The 18988-nt window shown below is 35.1% G+C and overlaps 1 protein-coding gene across 16 annotated transcripts in view; it reads left to right on the plus strand.

Moving 5' to 3' along the window:
- CCDC171 (coiled-coil domain containing 171) overlaps positions 1-18988 on the plus strand; it is a 177926-nt gene that overhangs the window by 83546 nt on the left and 75392 nt on the right. For 13 of the 16 annotated variants that reach the window (XR_005261635.2, XR_005261633.2, XR_005261632.2 and 10 more), the window contains 3 exons: positions 303-529; positions 1310-1492; positions 3218-3403. Coding sequence is in view for 9 of the 16 variants with exons in the window: in XM_072030879.1 (XP_071886980.1) it covers positions 303-529; positions 1310-1492; positions 3218-3403 (596 nt within the window). In the remaining 7 variants the exon portion in view is untranslated. The other 3 variants (XM_072030880.1, XM_038170427.2, XR_005261634.2) reach the window with 3 other exon arrangements.

Genomic DNA, 18988 nt, shown 5'->3' on the forward strand with positions numbered 1-18988 from the left:
AACATGAACAAATATTCTTTGAAAAACAAATCCTATTCTCCAGAATCTTATCCTATCTTACCCTGCCTATCCACAGATTGATAGGAGTAGAATGTTCAATGCTCAATACAGAATTTGTCCCAGATTTTCTCTGAGAAATTCCCTTGACCTCAATCTCCATTCTCTAATGGAAATTTCCTACTGAGTATTTTATAGGTGCTATTTATTTATTTATTTATTTATTTATTTTTTTCTCTCTCTTAAAAAAACAAAAACCACTAATGATCTACATAATGTTTTGTTGTTGTTTTTGTGTCTTGAAGATCCAAATTCCTGGCTTTCTGGACACTTACTTGTAAGTGCAGCCAGGAACTCCTTTTCAAAACTTATGGACAAGCTTAATGTAATAATGGAGACTATTCCATTAGACAGCAGCATGAGCATTTCCTATACGGAGAAGGACTCCTTGGTGCAGAGGCTGGCTCGTGGACTTCATAAAATAAACGCCCAGGCTGTGGAAGCTGGATTTTGTGACAGACTACCCATTATGGTATGCATGTGCTACTTCATGTAAACCCTAGGTTCACAGTAAAAGTGTTACAGTGAAACTCTCTTCATAGCACCATTACTTTTGTTTCAGATTTTTTATGACTCAGTTGAAGTCAGCTTCATAGGGGATCAGAACTTGACGTGAAATACCCCAAAGCATTATGCACTGACTGGATGTTTTCTGTTGTCGTCTAAAAATTGATATATGCAAATAAAAAGGGGGGGGAGGGGAAGTTCTATCAAAATTATATATACTTTAGAAAAAGAAACCTATTTCTCACTTGTACAATGTTTTTTGTTTGTTTGTTTTGTTTGTTTTAAATTTGTTTGGGTTGCCTTTCAGTAGGAAAAGATAATTTTCTCCCCTTTAACGAAAATTAAAGGATATGATTCTCTCATAGAGCCTGTCTTCCTCTGTGGGTCTTACATGAAAGCAGATACTTTCTGAAAACAAAATTTGCAATAACCCTCAAAAGAAGGTGAAATGGGTTCATGTTTTAGCACTTGTGTGCATCTTCTAGAGATCGAGGACAAGATGACAGTTTTGCTTGGGTACTCAATATAACTAATTTTTTAAAATCACATTAAGAAGCGTTTGGACTGTGCACTTAGTCACATGGTCTAAAATTTTGGGTAGACCTGTGTGGTGCCAGGAATTGGACTCGAATGATCCTTATGGGTCCCTTCCAACTTGGGATATTCTATGATTCTGTGATTTCTCCATACGGATATAAAATGGCACATTTTTAAAGTGTGTAATATTGTTTCTGTTTACTAACAGAAAAGCATAGCATCCTTGCAGAAGCAAATATTTGAGTTTACACAAAGACTTCATAAGGCAGAAGTGGAACGACGCTCATTGCGCCTAGAACTTGTAGAATTCAAAGGGAATTTCAGTGAGATGAAAAAAGAGGCTGACAAAGCTCAGAGCCTGCAAGAGCAATTAAACATGTTTAAGCAATCTGTAAGTACATTTGATTTAGGTAAGACTGCTTACAAGAGAGACCTTCTTTTTGCACATTTTTTGTTTTGTGTTCTTTTGAAAAACAAGTAAATCTACAAAGCCAATATGCTATTTTCCAGAAATTTTCCAGAAAAATTGGTGCATAAATGTCACTAAACTTCAACCCGGATGTATTTAGAATTCTTCCCATACAAGTTTCTCTTTGGTTTGCAGAATGAGATACTCTTTGTAAATTACACATTTGGGTTTCAGCAGCTCCGGTTTTCTTCCATGTGTTGAAAATGTTGGTGTGATTTTTATGCTCTAAAATGATTAATAGTTATCATGTCAAAACAGTAAACTTAAGAGTATTTAATATGAATGTTCATGACAAGCTCATAAAGTATAAATGTAATATTTTAAATTCTATACTGATACTGTTCAACATTATGATATATTTTTTACTCTGCCTTTGAGTATGGAGTAGTATTGTGAGCTAGTCAGTGCAAATTTTAGTTTGTCTGTTTCCTTGAAGGAGTGAGTTTATGGGAAAGAAAAAAAAAAAAAAAACAAAAACAAAACAAAATCCTTGCTGCACTCTAAATAGCACTTATGCATCAAATTCCTCTGAACCTTTGCAGTAGCTAGATGAGTTAACTGAGCACTATGGGTCCACTAACCTGTACATAGCACTGTCTGGCAGGAATGAGAAGAAACAAGAAAAAGGTTCCTTAACAACTTTAAACCAGGTGTGTGAGGGATCTATCCTTCTCAGGTCATTACTGCCCTGCAATGTGAGTTCTCTGTCCCCAGTACTCCATTTGGTCTGTTGCTGGTATGTTCTCCATCATCCTGATGCATCTGTGCCTTTGGCCCTTATTGGAGGGAAGAAATCTGTCCTGCTTTTGCATACTGGAGATTGACTGGACATGTTTCTTCCTATGCTTATCTTCTGTAGGTTACATTAAAAATTGAATTCATGTTTGAGCAATATGAGAAAGTAAATGGGTGGGAACTCTTATCTATAACAGTGCCCAAAGTTGATCCTGAAGCATAGCTGGTAGATCTGTCAGTATGACCCAGTCAGAACACTTCCAATGAGAATATTTAATAGATGATTTCACATCCATTCTCCTTTCTGTTCCAAGGTTTAAATTATTATTATTATTATTATTATTATTATTATTATTATTATTATTATTATTATTATTATTATTATTTAACTTAGCAAAGCTATCTAATCATCTTCGGTTTCATTTTTAATGGGTTTTGTCTCCTTACAGTTCTGGGAGAGCTACATGAAATTGTCACCTTTTAGTTTGTCATTCAGATGTAAATGATTTTTCACAAGGAGTTATTTGTTCCTCTGGACTGTAGTGGGTGTGGGAAGAAGGTTCCAGGCAGGTGTTTGCAAGGGTTAATAAGATGCACACTAAAATGTAGGACATTGATCTGCATATTTCCTTCTTAATATTAATTTTTTACAACCTGGGTATATTAATTTGGATAGAATAATTAATGCATAGTGTTTACGGTACCCTGAATATTTTTCAGAAAAAAATACAGTGAATGTTGGCTACCGTTTAGTGTTTAGTGATCTCTCTTCATGTTCAAAAACCTAAGTACTCATCACAAGCATGCTTTTGTTTTAGAATTTTATATGCTAGCAAGTAGAATTCTGGAAGTCAACCTTGTAAACAAATGAATATGGTTACACAATCAAACACAATTTATTTCCCTTATCAGAAATTGATCACTCATGAGAGGTTTGAAAGTGCATGTGAAGAATTAAATAATGCATTACATCGGGAGCATCAGGCACAAGTGCTTTTGAATGAACAGGCACAGCAGCTACAGGAATTAAATAATAAACTAGAATTGCACTCCAGTGAAGAAGCAGATAAAAACCAAGTCTTAAGTGAAACTGTAAAGGTAAGATGATTATTCTTATGAAACAGGCATCAGAAATTTTCCTTTTGGTGAATAAACCAAATCTTTTGTGTTTTGTGCACATAAAATGTTAGGAGGAGATGAATGTATGCCATTGGAGTTTTATAGTACTCAGAAAAGACTTTAAAGATGAAACTTCAAATATAATTTCCCTTTTCTGTTTTTGGGAGTGGAGAGTGTACATCAGTAACCTCTGAAGTATTTCAAGTTTACGTGATACTTAAGAGACAGCAGTTATAGCTGTCATGAGGTGTTAGCAGGCTGAAGAAAAAATGAATGAAGAAATACAAGGATACTTTTTTTCATTTTTTGGGGGTTAAAGGTCCTTATAATATTTTAAAACCTTGATTAGTTGTTTCCTGACTGTAATCTTAGTGCAAAGAACACATTTGCCAGTTTGGAATGTGGTAGATGACAGTAGAGAAAGAGGTTCTTTTTTTCATCAGAATTTAATTTTTCCCCTGACATAATGAGTAATGAGGAAAAGGAACTTATCAGAATCTTTGATAAAAAATCAAGGAGCAGAAAGGGACTAAGAGCTTTGAGAAAAGGTGCATATCTAATACGAAACAGAAGAAACATTGTGTTGACAGGCCAGTAATGTGTGGTGAGTTTAGCTCTGCAGCTTTTGCTTATTTTTTATTTAAAGCAAGTTCTGCTGCTTCTTCCTCTTCTTCACCACTACTACTATCCACCTCCCAGTATTCTTCTGTGAAATGATAGTAAAGCAGAAGAGAGTGCCTCACTGGTATTTAGAGAAATAGAAGCGGTTACGATTCTTAGGAAGACTTAGGACAGGAGTGGTAAGAAAGGTCAAGAGGCAGAAAGAGAACCTAAATGTCAAAAAAGATTTTGGAAAATACAACAATGAATATGGATGTCAAGGAGGATAAGTTGCAACATGGAGTTACAGTCTGCAGTGGTACACAGTGGAGAAAGCTGAAGGATATTGCTAAAGTTATTAAAGGGTTTTCATCAGCAGTATTACTTACTAAAATGCTGCATCTCGTTAAAAGGGAAAGGCAATGATACTTTCAGTTTAACATTTATTTTTTATGGTTTGCCCCCCTCCTAGGCCCCTAGCTGGGGGTGTTTCATTTCAATGTAAGAGTCTATTAAATTTGTCTGTTCAAGTCAGTTTACTTCTTAATACTATTGCTTTTTTTTTTTTTTTTGTTTGTTTGTTTGTTTGTTTGTTTCAGATGCAACTGAAGTATGTATAAGCCATTAGGCTTATTTGGGAAATACTTGATTAAAATTTTTAAAATGAATATTAGGATCATAAAGAAGGGAAGGAATAAAACACAGGTGCTACATGAAATCTTCATTAGGTTCTACTCTTTATACATTGCTGTATGGTACTCCACCATATTAAACTTGATATGCAAATCCTTCCTTTGAATTTGTTCGGAAGAGATGAGGCGAAGTCAATTGTAAGCATTTAAAATATATGATCGAGTTTTAAACAAATCTATTAAATGGATTATTGGTTACTGAATAAGATTTAACAGCTTTTTGGCTTTATTAATTAAAAGATAGATATTTTATGTTTTAGACAGTGCTTGTCCAGAAATGCACCGTATTTCTGCAACCCCCAGCAGTTGTTGGCTACTGGAACAACTTGATTTAATGCTTGATAATAACTTACCAGAGCTTGTAAAGATACAGTACAATGTAACAATATACATGTAGCTGTAGTGATAGAATAAAGGCTACAAAAGTTGACAAAATAAGCCTTAAAACTGCAACTTTGACCACTTACAGTTACGCTGCTTTGTTTTTCTAGATGTATTACCCTGTAATTCTCAATTTTTTCCATGGATGAATTTAAACTAACTAAATGAACTTACCATACTTGCCCCATAGTAACTGTAGCAATTAAAATTAGTGTGTAACTAACTTCTGTGTAGGTATTAGAAAGTTTATTGATTGTCTCTTAATTCTTTCCTGACGTTGGCTACCCTAGTCAGCATAAAATTGCACTGTGGTTGTAAAGGCTTATCACTGTATAAAAAAAGGAAACAAAATCTGTTGTAGTAATATGACAACCTAGATTCAAGATCTGTTATTTTTTGACCTCTTATCATGCATATTGATCTTATAATGCATACTTCCTAAATCATCACCATTTAATTTTTATCGTTGTTTTTCTACAGTCTCTGTGTTAACCCAAAAACCAGTTCCAAACCTGTGCTAAATATGTAACTCCTAACGTCAAGTGACAGTCTAACACAAACTACTTACCAAGGGATAAAAACAGTTTTTTTTACTTTGAGCTTTCTGTGGTTTAACCCCAGTAGTCAGTTGAGCCTCACACAGCCTCTGGCTCACACTCCTGCAGAAAAGGGAAGTGGAACAGTAAAAATGAGAAAACTCGCGGGCTGAGATAAAGACAGGTTAGCTAAAAACAAACAAACAAAAAACAAACAGTGCACACATGTAAAGCAAAATAACGAATTCATTCACAACTTCCTGTTGGCAAGCAGATGCTGAGCCATTTCCGGGAAAGCAGGGCTCCATAATAAGTTATGGTTACTTTACAAATACAACTCTAAATGTGCCCTCCCTCCATCTTTCTCCCCAGCTTTCGTTGCTGTACACTTCATATGGTACAGGGTTTTCCTTTGCTTAGGTGGGGTCAGCTGTCCTGGCTGTGTCCCCTCCCAGCTTCTTGTGAACCACCATCCTCCTCAGTGATAGGGCAGCGTGAGAAGCAGGAGTCTTTGTGGAAGCAGTGCTCAGCAACAGACAAAACATTAGTGATACCAAGGCTGTTTTGGTCACAAATCCAAAATATAGCACCATATGAGCTTCTGTGAAGAAAATTAAGTCTGTGCCAACTGAAACCAGGACAGAGCTGTGCATGCTACGTGTTTTTTTTTTTTTTTCTTTTTTCTTTTCCTAATTTATGAAAATGTCTTTAAACTTTTTTTGTGCTACAGTTTACCACAATCCCTCTTTATTCATAGCTGTATTCAGGATAGGCATGAATGGTCTCTGCCTCTGCCGTGATGTTTTAAGTGGCACGTCGTTTGTCTTGGCTCATCTTTTTTTGTGACTTGAAGTTGTTTTTTTTGTAGCTCTTATTTTACAGTACAGAGGAATAATCTAATCTCTGGTAATTGTTGCTTATAAAACTGACTGTGTAAAACTTGGTGCTTTTACAATTTAATCTCTTCAGTAGTATTGAAGTATAGAAAGAAGTGGTGCTGCACTGAATAAAAAATAGAAAAATATGCTTTCATTTTAAGATATGAAATAATCTTTCAATCTGGACTAAGCACATACAAAAATCTGGATAATACAGTGGTGTACAAATGATTTCTTGTGGAGTATAGAATCCTGGAGTAAAAAAAAAAAATAACCTTGAAGTCTTCATTTGTAATTTATATAGTGGTAAGAAGGGGAAAAATAAAATATTTGACATTTGTACTTTTGATAACTTATTTTGAAACTTATCCACACTTCAATAGAAATCAGTAAGGAGATATTTTGGTATTCATGTACTTTCACAAAGTAGCCTTATTAAAGGAGTAATACTTAATTTCTTAGCTTTATCGGTTCAGATTTTAATCCCGTATATTTTTATCTTCTTAATGGCATATACCATAGAGACATCTGAGGTAGCCAATTACATTTCAAGGTCAGCTGGAACTAAGCAACTCTTTTATACCACTTTTTTTTTTTTTTTATTAGATGAGTTAAATTACTAGCTCCAATTCCCTTTTCTTTGAAGAGACTTTTTATACAAATGCCAAACAGGCTTGTAAAGCAGACATAATTTTTACTCCTTATACAAGCATGTCTTAATTCCAGTAAAATACTTTTTCTTCCTATTGGCAGGAACTGTGTATATTTAGATTTACTTCCTTTTAGGGATGTTAGTACATGTAACAAAAGCAATATATTTTTGAGCTTTAATTTATGGAGCATGTCCTGTAAATTGTTAATGAATAACTCTGTTCATTTCAGGTTTCAACAGCAATATATGCTAAATCATGTAACTTGCTACTGATCTGCCTGAAAATAGTCTGAAACACATATTTCAGAAGAAGATTGTACCCTGACTAAATTTTTGTTTCATTTACTATGTTGAATTTAGTGAAGCTACTGTTGATTTATGACAGTGTGAGAAAGTAGTCTCATTCAAGTGCTTTGATATCACCACAAAAAAGCATTTTCTGATGGGAAGATTTGGAGTGTTTGCTTTCACTAGCTATTTCATTTAAAACATTATATACATATTCTGTGTTCAGAAGGTGTAGAATCTCTTGCTGAAGAGATTCATCCAGATAAATTAGATTCTGATGGAGAGAGGGATTTCTAGATTTGTTCAAGTGGATGTTTTTCCTGAGCAGGCTTGGTGTGGATTTGAGGTGAAAATGATACATAATTTGCTGGGGTTTTCTGCCTTTTCTCTTCAAATATTTATAGACATATTTTTCCTGAAGAATAATTCCAACTATCTATACAATTTATTTAATTAATACCATTGCACATGCTTTGAAAATCAGTTTTATAGTTGTCAGTTTCTGTAAATGATTGCCACATTCCCACTTACAGAAAGGCTTAACTTATGTGAGTAATAGAATAGAGAGGTTCAGTTGGAAGAACCCCTCAAAGACCCTGTAGTCCAACTTCCTGACCTCCTCAGGGCTCTTTAACAGCCAAAGCATGTTAGTGAGGGCATTGTCCAAATGCCTCGTGAACACTGAGAGGCACAGGGCACCAACCACCCGGCTAGGAAGCCTGTGCCAGTGCCTGACCACCCTCACGGCACAGAAATGTTTCCTAATGATCTTGAGGTCTCTTCCAACCTAGAAATTCTGTGATTCTGTGATTCTAATGCCCAGCCTGGCCCTCCCCTGGTGCAGCTCCATGCCATGCCCTTGTGCCCTGCTATCAGTGACCACGAGCAGGGACCAGCACCTCCCTGCACAGACCTGCACACAGTATTCAAGGCGAGGCTGCACCAATGCTAAATATAGAGGGAGGATCACCTCTAAACATGCTGTACACCCCAATGCAGCTTGCTCTCCTGGCTGTCAGGGCACACAGCCAGCTCGTGTTGAACCTGCTGTTGACTAACACCCTCAAGTTCCTTTCTGCAGGGGTGGTCTCCATCCACTGGTCTCCAAAACTGTGCCAGTGTCCAGCATTACTCTGTACCAGGTGCAGTACCTGATGTTTAACCTTGGGAAATTTCATGCCTTTGATGATTGCCCAATGCTCCAGTGTATATTGATCCCTCTGGAAGACCTCTTGTTCCTGCTGTGAGCCAACAGGAGCTCCCATTTAAGTATCATCAGCAAACTTGCTAAGGATGCACTCCATCCCTGTATCCAAATCACTGATACAAACACTGAACAGAACCAGCCCTAGAGCTGAGCCCTGAGGAACACCACAAGTGCCCATCTGCCAGCCTGATGCAGCCCCACTCATTACAACCCTTTGAACTCTACTGTTGGAAATCCACTGTCTTCCCTTCATCCACCAGCAGGTGACCTTACCATGGAAGGAAATCGTATTAGTAAGGCAGGTCTTTCTGTTAATGAACCCATGTTGACCATACCTGATAATGTTCTCCATAACAAACAAGTCCATGTTTTCCATGGACTGAAGTTAGACCAACAGGTCTGTAGTTTTCTGCATCTTCTCTTATGCCCTTCCTGTAGCTGTAGGGTATAACACTGACTAGCTTGCAGTCAGCAGGTAAATGGTTGAGAGGATTCCTGCTCTAACATCCTCTAATGCCTTCAGTGCCCTGGGGTGAATCCTGTGAGGCCCTATGGACTTACGAACATTGAGCAGATACAACTGTTCCTTTACAGTGTCAGTGACCACTGTAAAAGAAAGTCACTGCTCCCCCAGTTATGGTCCTCCAACTCCAAGGTCAGGGCAGCCCAAGATCTGTTGTTGCTGTTAAATACTGGGGTGAAAAAAGCATTAAATGCCTCTGCTTTTTCCTCCTCCTTACTTATTAGGTGATCATATACTTCAAGTTATCAGTCCAATGTTTTGACCTTCTCTTGCTGTTGACATTGAAAGACTTGAAGAAGCCTTTTTCATTGCTTGACACCACACTGTCCAGTGTCAACTCAGGTTGATCTTTGGCTTTTCTTGTTTTCTCCCTGCAGATGTAAACTGCAGCTCTGTACTGTAAGTGATTTTCTTGCTTTTCAAATAGAACAGTGAAGATTGCAGTCACTGTAAAAAGAGCAATATTTGGGGGATTTTTTAAAACTCTCTGGCATCTGAATTTGAAAGGCTGTTAGGATTTGGCTTTACTGAGCTGTACTTTTGATTCCCAGGAACTTGTTTGCCACTTTGGCAAGAAAGTGTGTTTCTGTGCGTTGCTCAATTGAATCAAATTAAGGCTGTTCTTTAAAGAAAGCAATGTGGCTCATTACTGTTTGTGTCTAACTTACTAGAAACTTAGTATTAATCAAATTTAGTATGTTGAAGAGAAGCAAGGTCTCTTCTAAACAGGTTAGCAACTAAAATTCATGATTCATTATTTTTTATTATTTTTAGTTTCCATAATCTGTTCTGAACGTTGGAATAAATGATAAAGTAGCTAAGAATGGATTAGCATTGCCATCTGCCCTATTCGTAGTCAAAAGAGGTCATATGTTTTATTATAATAACTTACAGGTTAAACAGTTTTGTCGTATATTTCAATTTGCATTAACAGTATTTGTAAAATACATGAGCTTGCTCATTCTCCTGCTCTGTTACATAACTTCCACTACTGATAACTACTTAGGTAGACAGTGTTCAAAGAGTTAGGTCTACTAAAATCCTTCCCTGAAGCTGGCCCTATGTGGTTTCTTGTTTAAAGATTGTACTGCATTGCGCATGGAACACAGGAATGTGGGAAGGCACAGTCTTCCCAGGCCTCCTCCTAGGAGGTACTGTCCTTACACAACAGATGAGTCAAACAGAGAGCATCCTGTTGTGGACTGTACCTGAGAGCTTCACTTGACAGTCAAGAAAAAGACACCAAAGATGTTGAAACCTGCATTCTATTTCTCAATCTACAGTTCTGATATATCTCTCCATGATGTTTGTCCATGTTACTGTCCATCATGTCGACATGTTTGTCCATCTTACTGTCTTTCTGATTGCTTTTTTTCTTTTTAATATCAGTAATTTGTAAATTGATTTTTCTCTTAGAGATAAATATACTATGTTTAGCATTTTGAAAGCAAGTCTACATGTTCTATTGCACAGCCATCCTTCCTTTAACGTTCAAGATTGAAGGATTGCCCTGTTCTTTTTCCACTTAGGGAATCACCTTACTAAAAATATTGATCCTCTGCATTTCCTCACTGAGCTGACTTTACAGTCGGATTGTTACATTGGTGTATTTCCTTTGTTGTGTGCCTAGAACATTCATCAGTATGCACAAGTCTGGAGGGACTGAGGTCAGTACATGGTGGGTAGAAAAGTACCGTTCTTGCTCTGGAGTCATCAATGAAACAATCCAGCAACTAAGTTCTTGAAGGTCTGCCTTAGCTTTTCTGAGTCAGGCTTTCTGGAAGATACATAACTAATGAGCAGAACATGAGAAATAACAAGGTTTGCAGTTATGTGGTAGGACGTGTATTACTGAACATGAAGTTCAATACAATTAAAATTTTTGCATCAAACATAATTCACTTAGATGCTCCTATTTTAAAATGATATTGGCATTGCATTTTTTTTTTACTGTTTCATTCTTCAGCAGTTCCCCCTTTTGTCCAGTTTTGTGAGTTGAATATGCCAGTAATAATTTACTGACATTTTAAGACTTTACATTGCAGTTGGAATACTTACTTCATATCAAGTGAGTGTTTTGTTATTTTTATATTGTTCTACTAGAAAATGTTTATTGGTTAACAGTAAGAATATTAAGCATCTGTTTGGCAATTCTGTATTACCCTTAAAGAAAATAATCTCAAAAATGACATCTATTTTACAATGACAGAACAGTGAAAAGAATTGCCAGTTATGCTAAAATTCATAAGATAAAAAAGATTATTTATCTAATAAAAAAAACACCAAACTCTTATGTTGTATTTTACTTTTAATGTGTCAAAACAGTTGAAGATAACTGAGGTAGATGCTCTCACCATTATGACAATTATGGTGTAACTTAGGCACTGAAAAAGAACTCTGAAGTAAGTAATGACTATGTAAGATCACTTTAGGTAATCTTTAAGGAGCTAATTAAGAATAGGAGTTAATTTCCAATTAAGAATATATATATATTTTTCCATTCAATAAGAAGGAAAATAGGTTTTTCTTTTTATAGAAAATTATGGAATTAGTTTGATCATGCTGGTCTGATTCAGCATTCTGATTTCAACAGTCATTTTTATTAATTACGCACATAAGCACCCTTCCACTAAGGCAAGTGACCAAGACAGGTAGAATTTTGCCTAGAACTAATGCAACTAATGTGGAAACAAGAATTGCAAGTAACAATAGTTTCGTCTGCAAATTACTTCTGAGTACTTGATCAGATGGCTGAGACCTTGTGGTTTTGGGTTAAATTTATTAATGACTGATACACAGTGAAATCTAGAATGCCTTTATTTATATCTTTACAGTGTAGTAATGTTGCCCATTTCAGGGAGTACTTTTTCTTGAAGTCTGTTTGCTAAAAATAATAGAAAAAATCTGATATTCTGTCAAAATTTATTTATTTTTCCTTTATTTAGAAAGTAATTGAATGAGGCGGAGTGTTTTTGTAGTCCTTTAAAAGTAATAGTCCAATATTTTCCATGCATTCTGTCTTTAGGAACTATTTCTCCCTTTGGTGAAGGGGAAAATAAGTGGAAAAATATCAGAATCTAAAGGCTTAATGGTTTTATTGCTGAATTTTAATTATAATAATAAACACCTCTGTCCATGACCTTGGAATTTATAATGCAGTGAGAGATTTATTGACATGTAATTCGGAAGAAAAATGGGATTATTGCATAATTACAGTGTGTGGTTATTAAGTGTATGTACTTACATACCACTTATTCCTGTTATTTCGAGACCTTCAACTATCTTTCAGTTTTCATTCAAGAGTACAGAAAAACTTCATGTCGAAATCCAGCTCCTGGCAGATCTGTTATTTTATTGGCTCAACTACAAAGTAACTTTGTTACCTTGAGATGTGCAGTGGAAATCAATAGATCTTTAAAACACCATTTGATTTTTTTTTTTAATGTTCTAAACCCATTTTTTGCTGGTCATTTAGATATCAACATGTAGGACTTTCTGCTGTAAAGTTCTTGATATACAAGCCCTTTATACGAAGATTTGCTTCTTGCTGCTGCTTAACTAGGCTGTCTCTAGGGCCCCTTTATTTTTTCACCTTAGTCAGGTTTTCCCATGATCTCCCTTGCTGTTTGTGTGAAGTTAACTGTCCAGAGATCTTTTATATCTTCTTGTGAAACATTAAGTAACTAACTCTTAAACACCTGTTTAAATATAACGAGGTATATCTAGGTTTAGACTAAACTTAGAGATGCATTCCTTTGTATTTTCCCCCTTTCTTAGCTACGTACAGTGAAAGCAGTTATGTCTAACTTTCTCGTAAGATGGATTTTGAATTTAATTGGGTTGTATGTTTTTTAGGTATTGGTTGATTTTCAAGGGCAAGTTGCTGGTGGTTTTTTTTATCCCCTCAAATTTTCTACCACTGTCAGCTTCCAATACCTATACCTATGATATCTTTTTATCAGGGTAAGTGTGGAATCTCTTCAAGAGTGTAGTAGGATAACTAATTCAAAGCAGCTTACAGTATGCATTATGGGAAACCTGTTGAAGGTCTTGAATCTTATTGCTGTCTTAATAAAACAGTATTTAAAAGTTTTCAGCTGAAGTAAACCCACCTTATTTATTTTATTTTTGTCTGTAGACTATAAAATAAGTAGTTAAGTGATTAAAACTGACTAATTTAAGCTTCTCAGTTCTAAGGTAAGTCTCATGATTTTTCCAAGTTAGCTGTTGTACAAGAACATTTCTTAGCTGAGAGAACAAAAAAATGTGTTCTTTTGAAAAAAGGGAAAAAAAAATTCAATAAAGTTATTGTTTTTTTATGGTATCCAATGTATTTGATAATAACCCACATTTATTACTGTGAAAAATGCAAATAGTGATTCAATTTAATAGTTGTAGTGATTTATTGCTGTCAGTGAGTATCATGTTGGCTTCAGGATCTGTGGGCACCATGCTCAGAGAAATGTATTCCTCATTTAGAGTTTGTGTTCTCTGTAGGCACTTGATACACCACAAAGTGTATCCAGAGGGAAGGGAGACACCCAATCAATATGCCTTTATAGTACTTTGATCTTCTTGTTGAATATTGGGCTGTGATAATCTTTGAAGCTTTTTCAATGGAACGATTTAAATTTGCCTTTTGTATTTGTTAAATATTGTTTTACTCTATCTGTTCTTTCTGCTGTTATATATGTTCTTTCTGCTGTTACATATGTTCATATATATATATGTATATATATATATGCGCTGTTTGCTTACCTCTATTCCTTTAATAAATTGTAAACTTTGATTATAATCCTATTTTGAAGACCGAGCCATTTATAACACTGCTGAGAAGACCGACCACTCTCCAGTTTTTAATGAAGAGGGACAGTGGTGACCTGCATTAAAAAAATACAGATCTTTTTAGTATGAAATGATATATTGTGTGTATATATGTAAGTAATATAATATATATAAGCAATATAATATATATATATAATATCAGTTATATATTGCTTATATAATATATAAGCAATATAATATGTATATAATATAATATGTATATAATATAATATAATATAATATATAATATATATATATAATGATATATAGTAATGTAAATTCATTTCTGTTTTATTGAGGTTTAAAGAGTAAAAGGGATAAAGTTTGTATGTGCGTGTGTCATGTATGTGTGTTTTCCCCCTGCAGATGCTTCATGCAGTAGAGTGTGGGTGGCATGATATTAAAATTAAGTATGCATACAATCACTAAACAGCATTTGGGACTGTCTGCAGAAACACACATCTATCTGAATACAAATGTGTGCAGTGTGGTTAGAACTCTTCTACTGAAAGGGAACACAGTCTTTGAATGTAAGCTGTATAAAAACTGATAAATCTGCCTAAGCCTACTTTAATGTTTCCTGTTAAAAAAAATAAAATAATGGATTTGACCAATTCTTTTAGTTAAAGAAAAAGAAAAACTTTTGCTGAAGCAATATCAAAACTTTAGCCAGTGTAAATTGGTGTTCTTGGTGTTGTCCATAAGTACCTGATGTGATGGCCCACTCTAACACACCACTGTCGGGTGAGTTGTGTAGCAGCCTCTTCCAGGAGGAAAAGTTAAGTGACCCAGCAGGGACAACGAGTCTATTGGACTCAGGGTAAGTGTAATTTCTTTCTCAGAATCAAACATTAAGTTCTGTTTAGGTGATACCTTGAAACTATAATCAAGATTTTTAGGGTTCTCTCTGTTGAACCAATGTCTGAAGTTAAGACTGGTATCCCTAGTATCCAGTATCCTAGTAGATACTAGTAGCCCTAGTATCCCATAACATTTGTTTCTTCAATTTAGTTCTGAAACAGAGTGCTGTGTCACTTACTGGGTCCCTGATGCCTTTTTAGTCTGTGTCCACATTCCTACTGACTTCACACTGTGTATGCCTTTTTAAATAAACAATGGGAATGAAATTGTGATTATTTAAACTGTAGGTAATATTCCTTTGTCATTGATGATCTTTTTCTCCCTGCTCCTGAATTATCTTAAATAGCTGTTATGGCTTAAAAATATTCCAAACAAATTCAGTGGTGCAGATGCAATGGAAGAATTTTTTTTTTTTTTTTTTTAGAACTTGCAATACTCTGTTCCTGGACTTAGAAATCTTACTGATAAAAGAAGATTTATTAAGACCAATATGACATAGTCAGAGACAGATGGTTTGGAATCAGTTTACCTACGGTGAAGCTCAAGTCAGTGGAGTATGTTGTGTCATCATGGATATGATGAAGAAAGTTTCTTCACTGAAGGGGTTGTGTGATATTATAACAGGCTGCCCAGGGAAATAGTTGAGTCACCATCTCTGGAGGTCTTCAAGAAACGTGTAGATGTGGAGCTTAGAGGCCTTGTCTAGTGGTAGACTTGGCAGTGCCAGGTTATTCAGTGCTTCTATATCCAACTAAGTATTTCTGTATATGTACAGTGCCATACAGTAACACTTGTAAACCATAACAAAGGGTAAGGATCATGTATACCTTATATTGTACACTGTTTATAAAGGTGCACAGTTAGATAATAAGAAGCACAATTAAGCAAAAGTATTGCAGATGCTTGTATATAGCAGAAAGTGGTGTTAGCAGTATGACAATTGCACGTGTAAAGTTTGTTACCTTACTTCTATACAGGAACATGAGAAAATTTTGAGAAGCCCTCTTTCATAGTATCAAGTATCTACCATCTTTTTTATAGCCTTGCACTGTAAGAACTCTAAGGCAGGGGCTTTGTCAGAGTAAAAAATGTAACAATAGCAAAAAATAGAATTGTCTTTTCTGTGGCATGTAAGTAACTAATTTGACAGCATGACACTGCCAGAGCATGGAAAAGCTGTTGCTGCTGCTGCAGGGCTGTCTAGCCTGCAACTGCAAAGGGTTAGCTTTTATGGTAGCAGAGGAATTCACTTTTTCTAAAGACAATGAAGAAACATCTGTCCTTTTTTTTTTTTTTTTTTTTTTTTTTAACAACAAAGAAACCCACCTTCATCATTTGTAGTGATTCGGGTTTCTGAAATTTAAAAAAAAAAAAGAAAAAAAAGTGCAATGCAATCAGTGGCAGGAGAGGAGGTAGCACATCAGAGATGAAAAAGAAATGAATGATCTTATAGTTGTACCACCTAGCATATGAATTCAAATGTTTGTAGTCACCATCTCACCATTGTTTTCTTTTTTCTTTTTTTTTTCTTTTTTTCTGTTTTTTTTTCTTTTTTTTTTCTTTTTTCTTTTTTCTTTTTTCTTTTTTCTTTTTTCTTTTTTCTTTTTTCTTTTTTCTTTTTTCAATCCAATTAAATCTCAGAATGATTAAGCCTAAGCTTTTCTAAAATTGTCTTTGATTATGTTTTGTTATGGTGGTATTCTTCTTCTCTGCAGCCTTCTACTAATACTAACATAATTCACTTAGCTCACAAGACAATATAAATTTCTAGATTGTCACGTGCATAAATTTGTTATGCTTATTAACATTTTCCAAAATGTTGTTTAGAAGTAGGGTTTCATTATTATCTTCGATTGAATTAGGATATGTCTGACTTGCCCAGTTCATCTTAGTATTCACAAGGGCATCCATCATTTGAAATGGCTTTTCAACTTACATTTCTGCTCAAATGCATTGATGTACCTAGCTAACATGCTGTCCTTAGGCTTTAGGACTACAAACATCTTAACACTGATGTGTTACTTGTTACTACTTGTTAGTACTAACAGCCCAGGAGAATCTACCTTAGTGCCTTCCAGTGTAAACCATTCTGCGATTCTATGTGTGGCCATTTTGTATTTTGCCATTACATCACATAAAAACTTCAAAAGTTTTGTTTAGTTTCACTTACTTTGGAACCAAGAGAGATGTGAATAGTATGTCTATTCTGGAATAAGTGTCATGATGTGAAATTATTCAGGAATAGCTGCAGTGTTTAAATTAATAAGCTTTTTTAAGTTCATAGTAACTTTAAAACATCCACAGCTCATTGACTTCAAAAAACATTTTCAGTCATTCTGTTCTAAACATTTTGAGTTAATGCAATTGAAAAATGCATCCCTTTCTAGTTGATCAGAAACTACATTCTCTTGAGAAATAAGTCTGCATAGTAGCAAAAAAAAAAAAAAAAATTAACTTATCTTTACATCTTTGAGGTACTGTAATCTATCCTGAACTAATGCAGGTAAAGTGCTTTTGGTACCTAAACTTGCTTGGATGTCTGCGTGGTGCTTCAGTTAACAAATGGACTGTCTAGATACATATAGGAAGGGATATTCACTTTCAGAATGTGAGTGCTTACAACTTCTGATAATTTGTCTAAGAAAAATCTCTTGCAAGGTGAAAATGTATACATTTTCCCATCAATTGAGTGGCCATCCGCAATGTATTTTTTTTTTTTTTAATTGAGATTTTTCTTAATGTTTAGGTTCTAGATCTTTTAAAGTAACTGTGTATTACAAGTGCTTTTTGAGCCATGTGCACAATCATTTACTTCTAGTTTTCTTTACATGACTACTTGACTTTATGATAGTGATTTGGTAAAGCTTTAGTCATGTTGTATAGTTGTATAGTTTGTGTTCTAATTTTATGGGATTTTCTTACACAGAGCAATCACAGACAATTGTACCCAATACCGTATCAGAAATGTGAAGACATGCCTGAAAGTATTCCTTAATTAACCAGTGCTTTGTTGGTTATCTGTTAAAATTATTTTGCTGATTAGTGTTAATGTTTTGCTTAGTAGCTCCACTTACCTTCTGTTATCTCGTTATATGAGGCACTTCCAAAGACAAGCCATTTAGTACTTTGTTAGATAAACTGTGATCTGTAAGGTATGTTTAACTGCTTCTGTGCTACACCACATACTTAAGAGAACAGTTGTCATATATGTCATTTCTCAGAATGCCAGCATGTGAAAAGACTGCTGTTTTAAGACTGAAGGTCCGGCAGCAAAGAGGTTAAAAAAAATATAAATAAATCGCTGCTTTTTCTGTAAAGCAGATACATCTCATTCAAATGTCTTTTTGAATACGGTCATGTTTCTTTTTCTAGAGGAGTTTAAAGGGCATGTGAAAACATGTCATGGGTGGTCAGCCTCAGGTTAGTTCTGTTTTGCAAGAGCACAACAGCCACATGGAGTTCATTTCAAACTGTTTTAAGACCCTACTGCAGCCACTCTGAAACACACTGTGAATCCAGATATAGTATGTTGATATTGCAAAGTTTGGTTTCCAGTTGAGAAGTCTAAATCCATCTTGTTTGTTGTTACATTTCTAAATGTATGCCTTAGATGTTCTTTTTCATGTATTGATGAGAAATCTCTGCTATGATTATTTTTCTTTGCCACGGAACTTCTTTCCCTAAGATTTTTCATCCAAATATTTTGTTTTGATTTGTTCTTGATAATGAAGAATTTAAAACAAACAAACTGTGGAAATTCAACTGTGTAGTTGGAATTATTGTAATTTGATTGTCATTGCAGATATGCACACTGAGAATACAGTTGACATTAAATATGTGTATTTACTATTAACTGTTGCTACATTTGTATGGTTTGTGTTTAGACCTTTGAAAGATCCAAGATTTCTCTAGGTTATCTGTAGACTATCTTTTGAGGGGCGCTCAGAGGCTATCCTGAAGATTGCATTTGCTGACAGCATTGAATTTACAAGAATGATCAAAAAGCAGATTAGATGTCAACTTTTTCAGGGAGCCCCACTAGACACCTTAACAGACTGTCTATTTGCAACCAAAATTCCCCGTGGTGCTCTCGTATGGCTAGAAACCAAGGGAATAATGGAG

This window comes from Anas platyrhynchos, chromosome Z, assembly GCF_047663525.1.
Source record: "Anas platyrhynchos isolate ZD024472 breed Pekin duck chromosome Z, IASCAAS_PekinDuck_T2T, whole genome shotgun sequence".
NCBI classification, from domain to species: domain Eukaryota; kingdom Metazoa; phylum Chordata; class Aves; order Anseriformes; family Anatidae; genus Anas; species Anas platyrhynchos.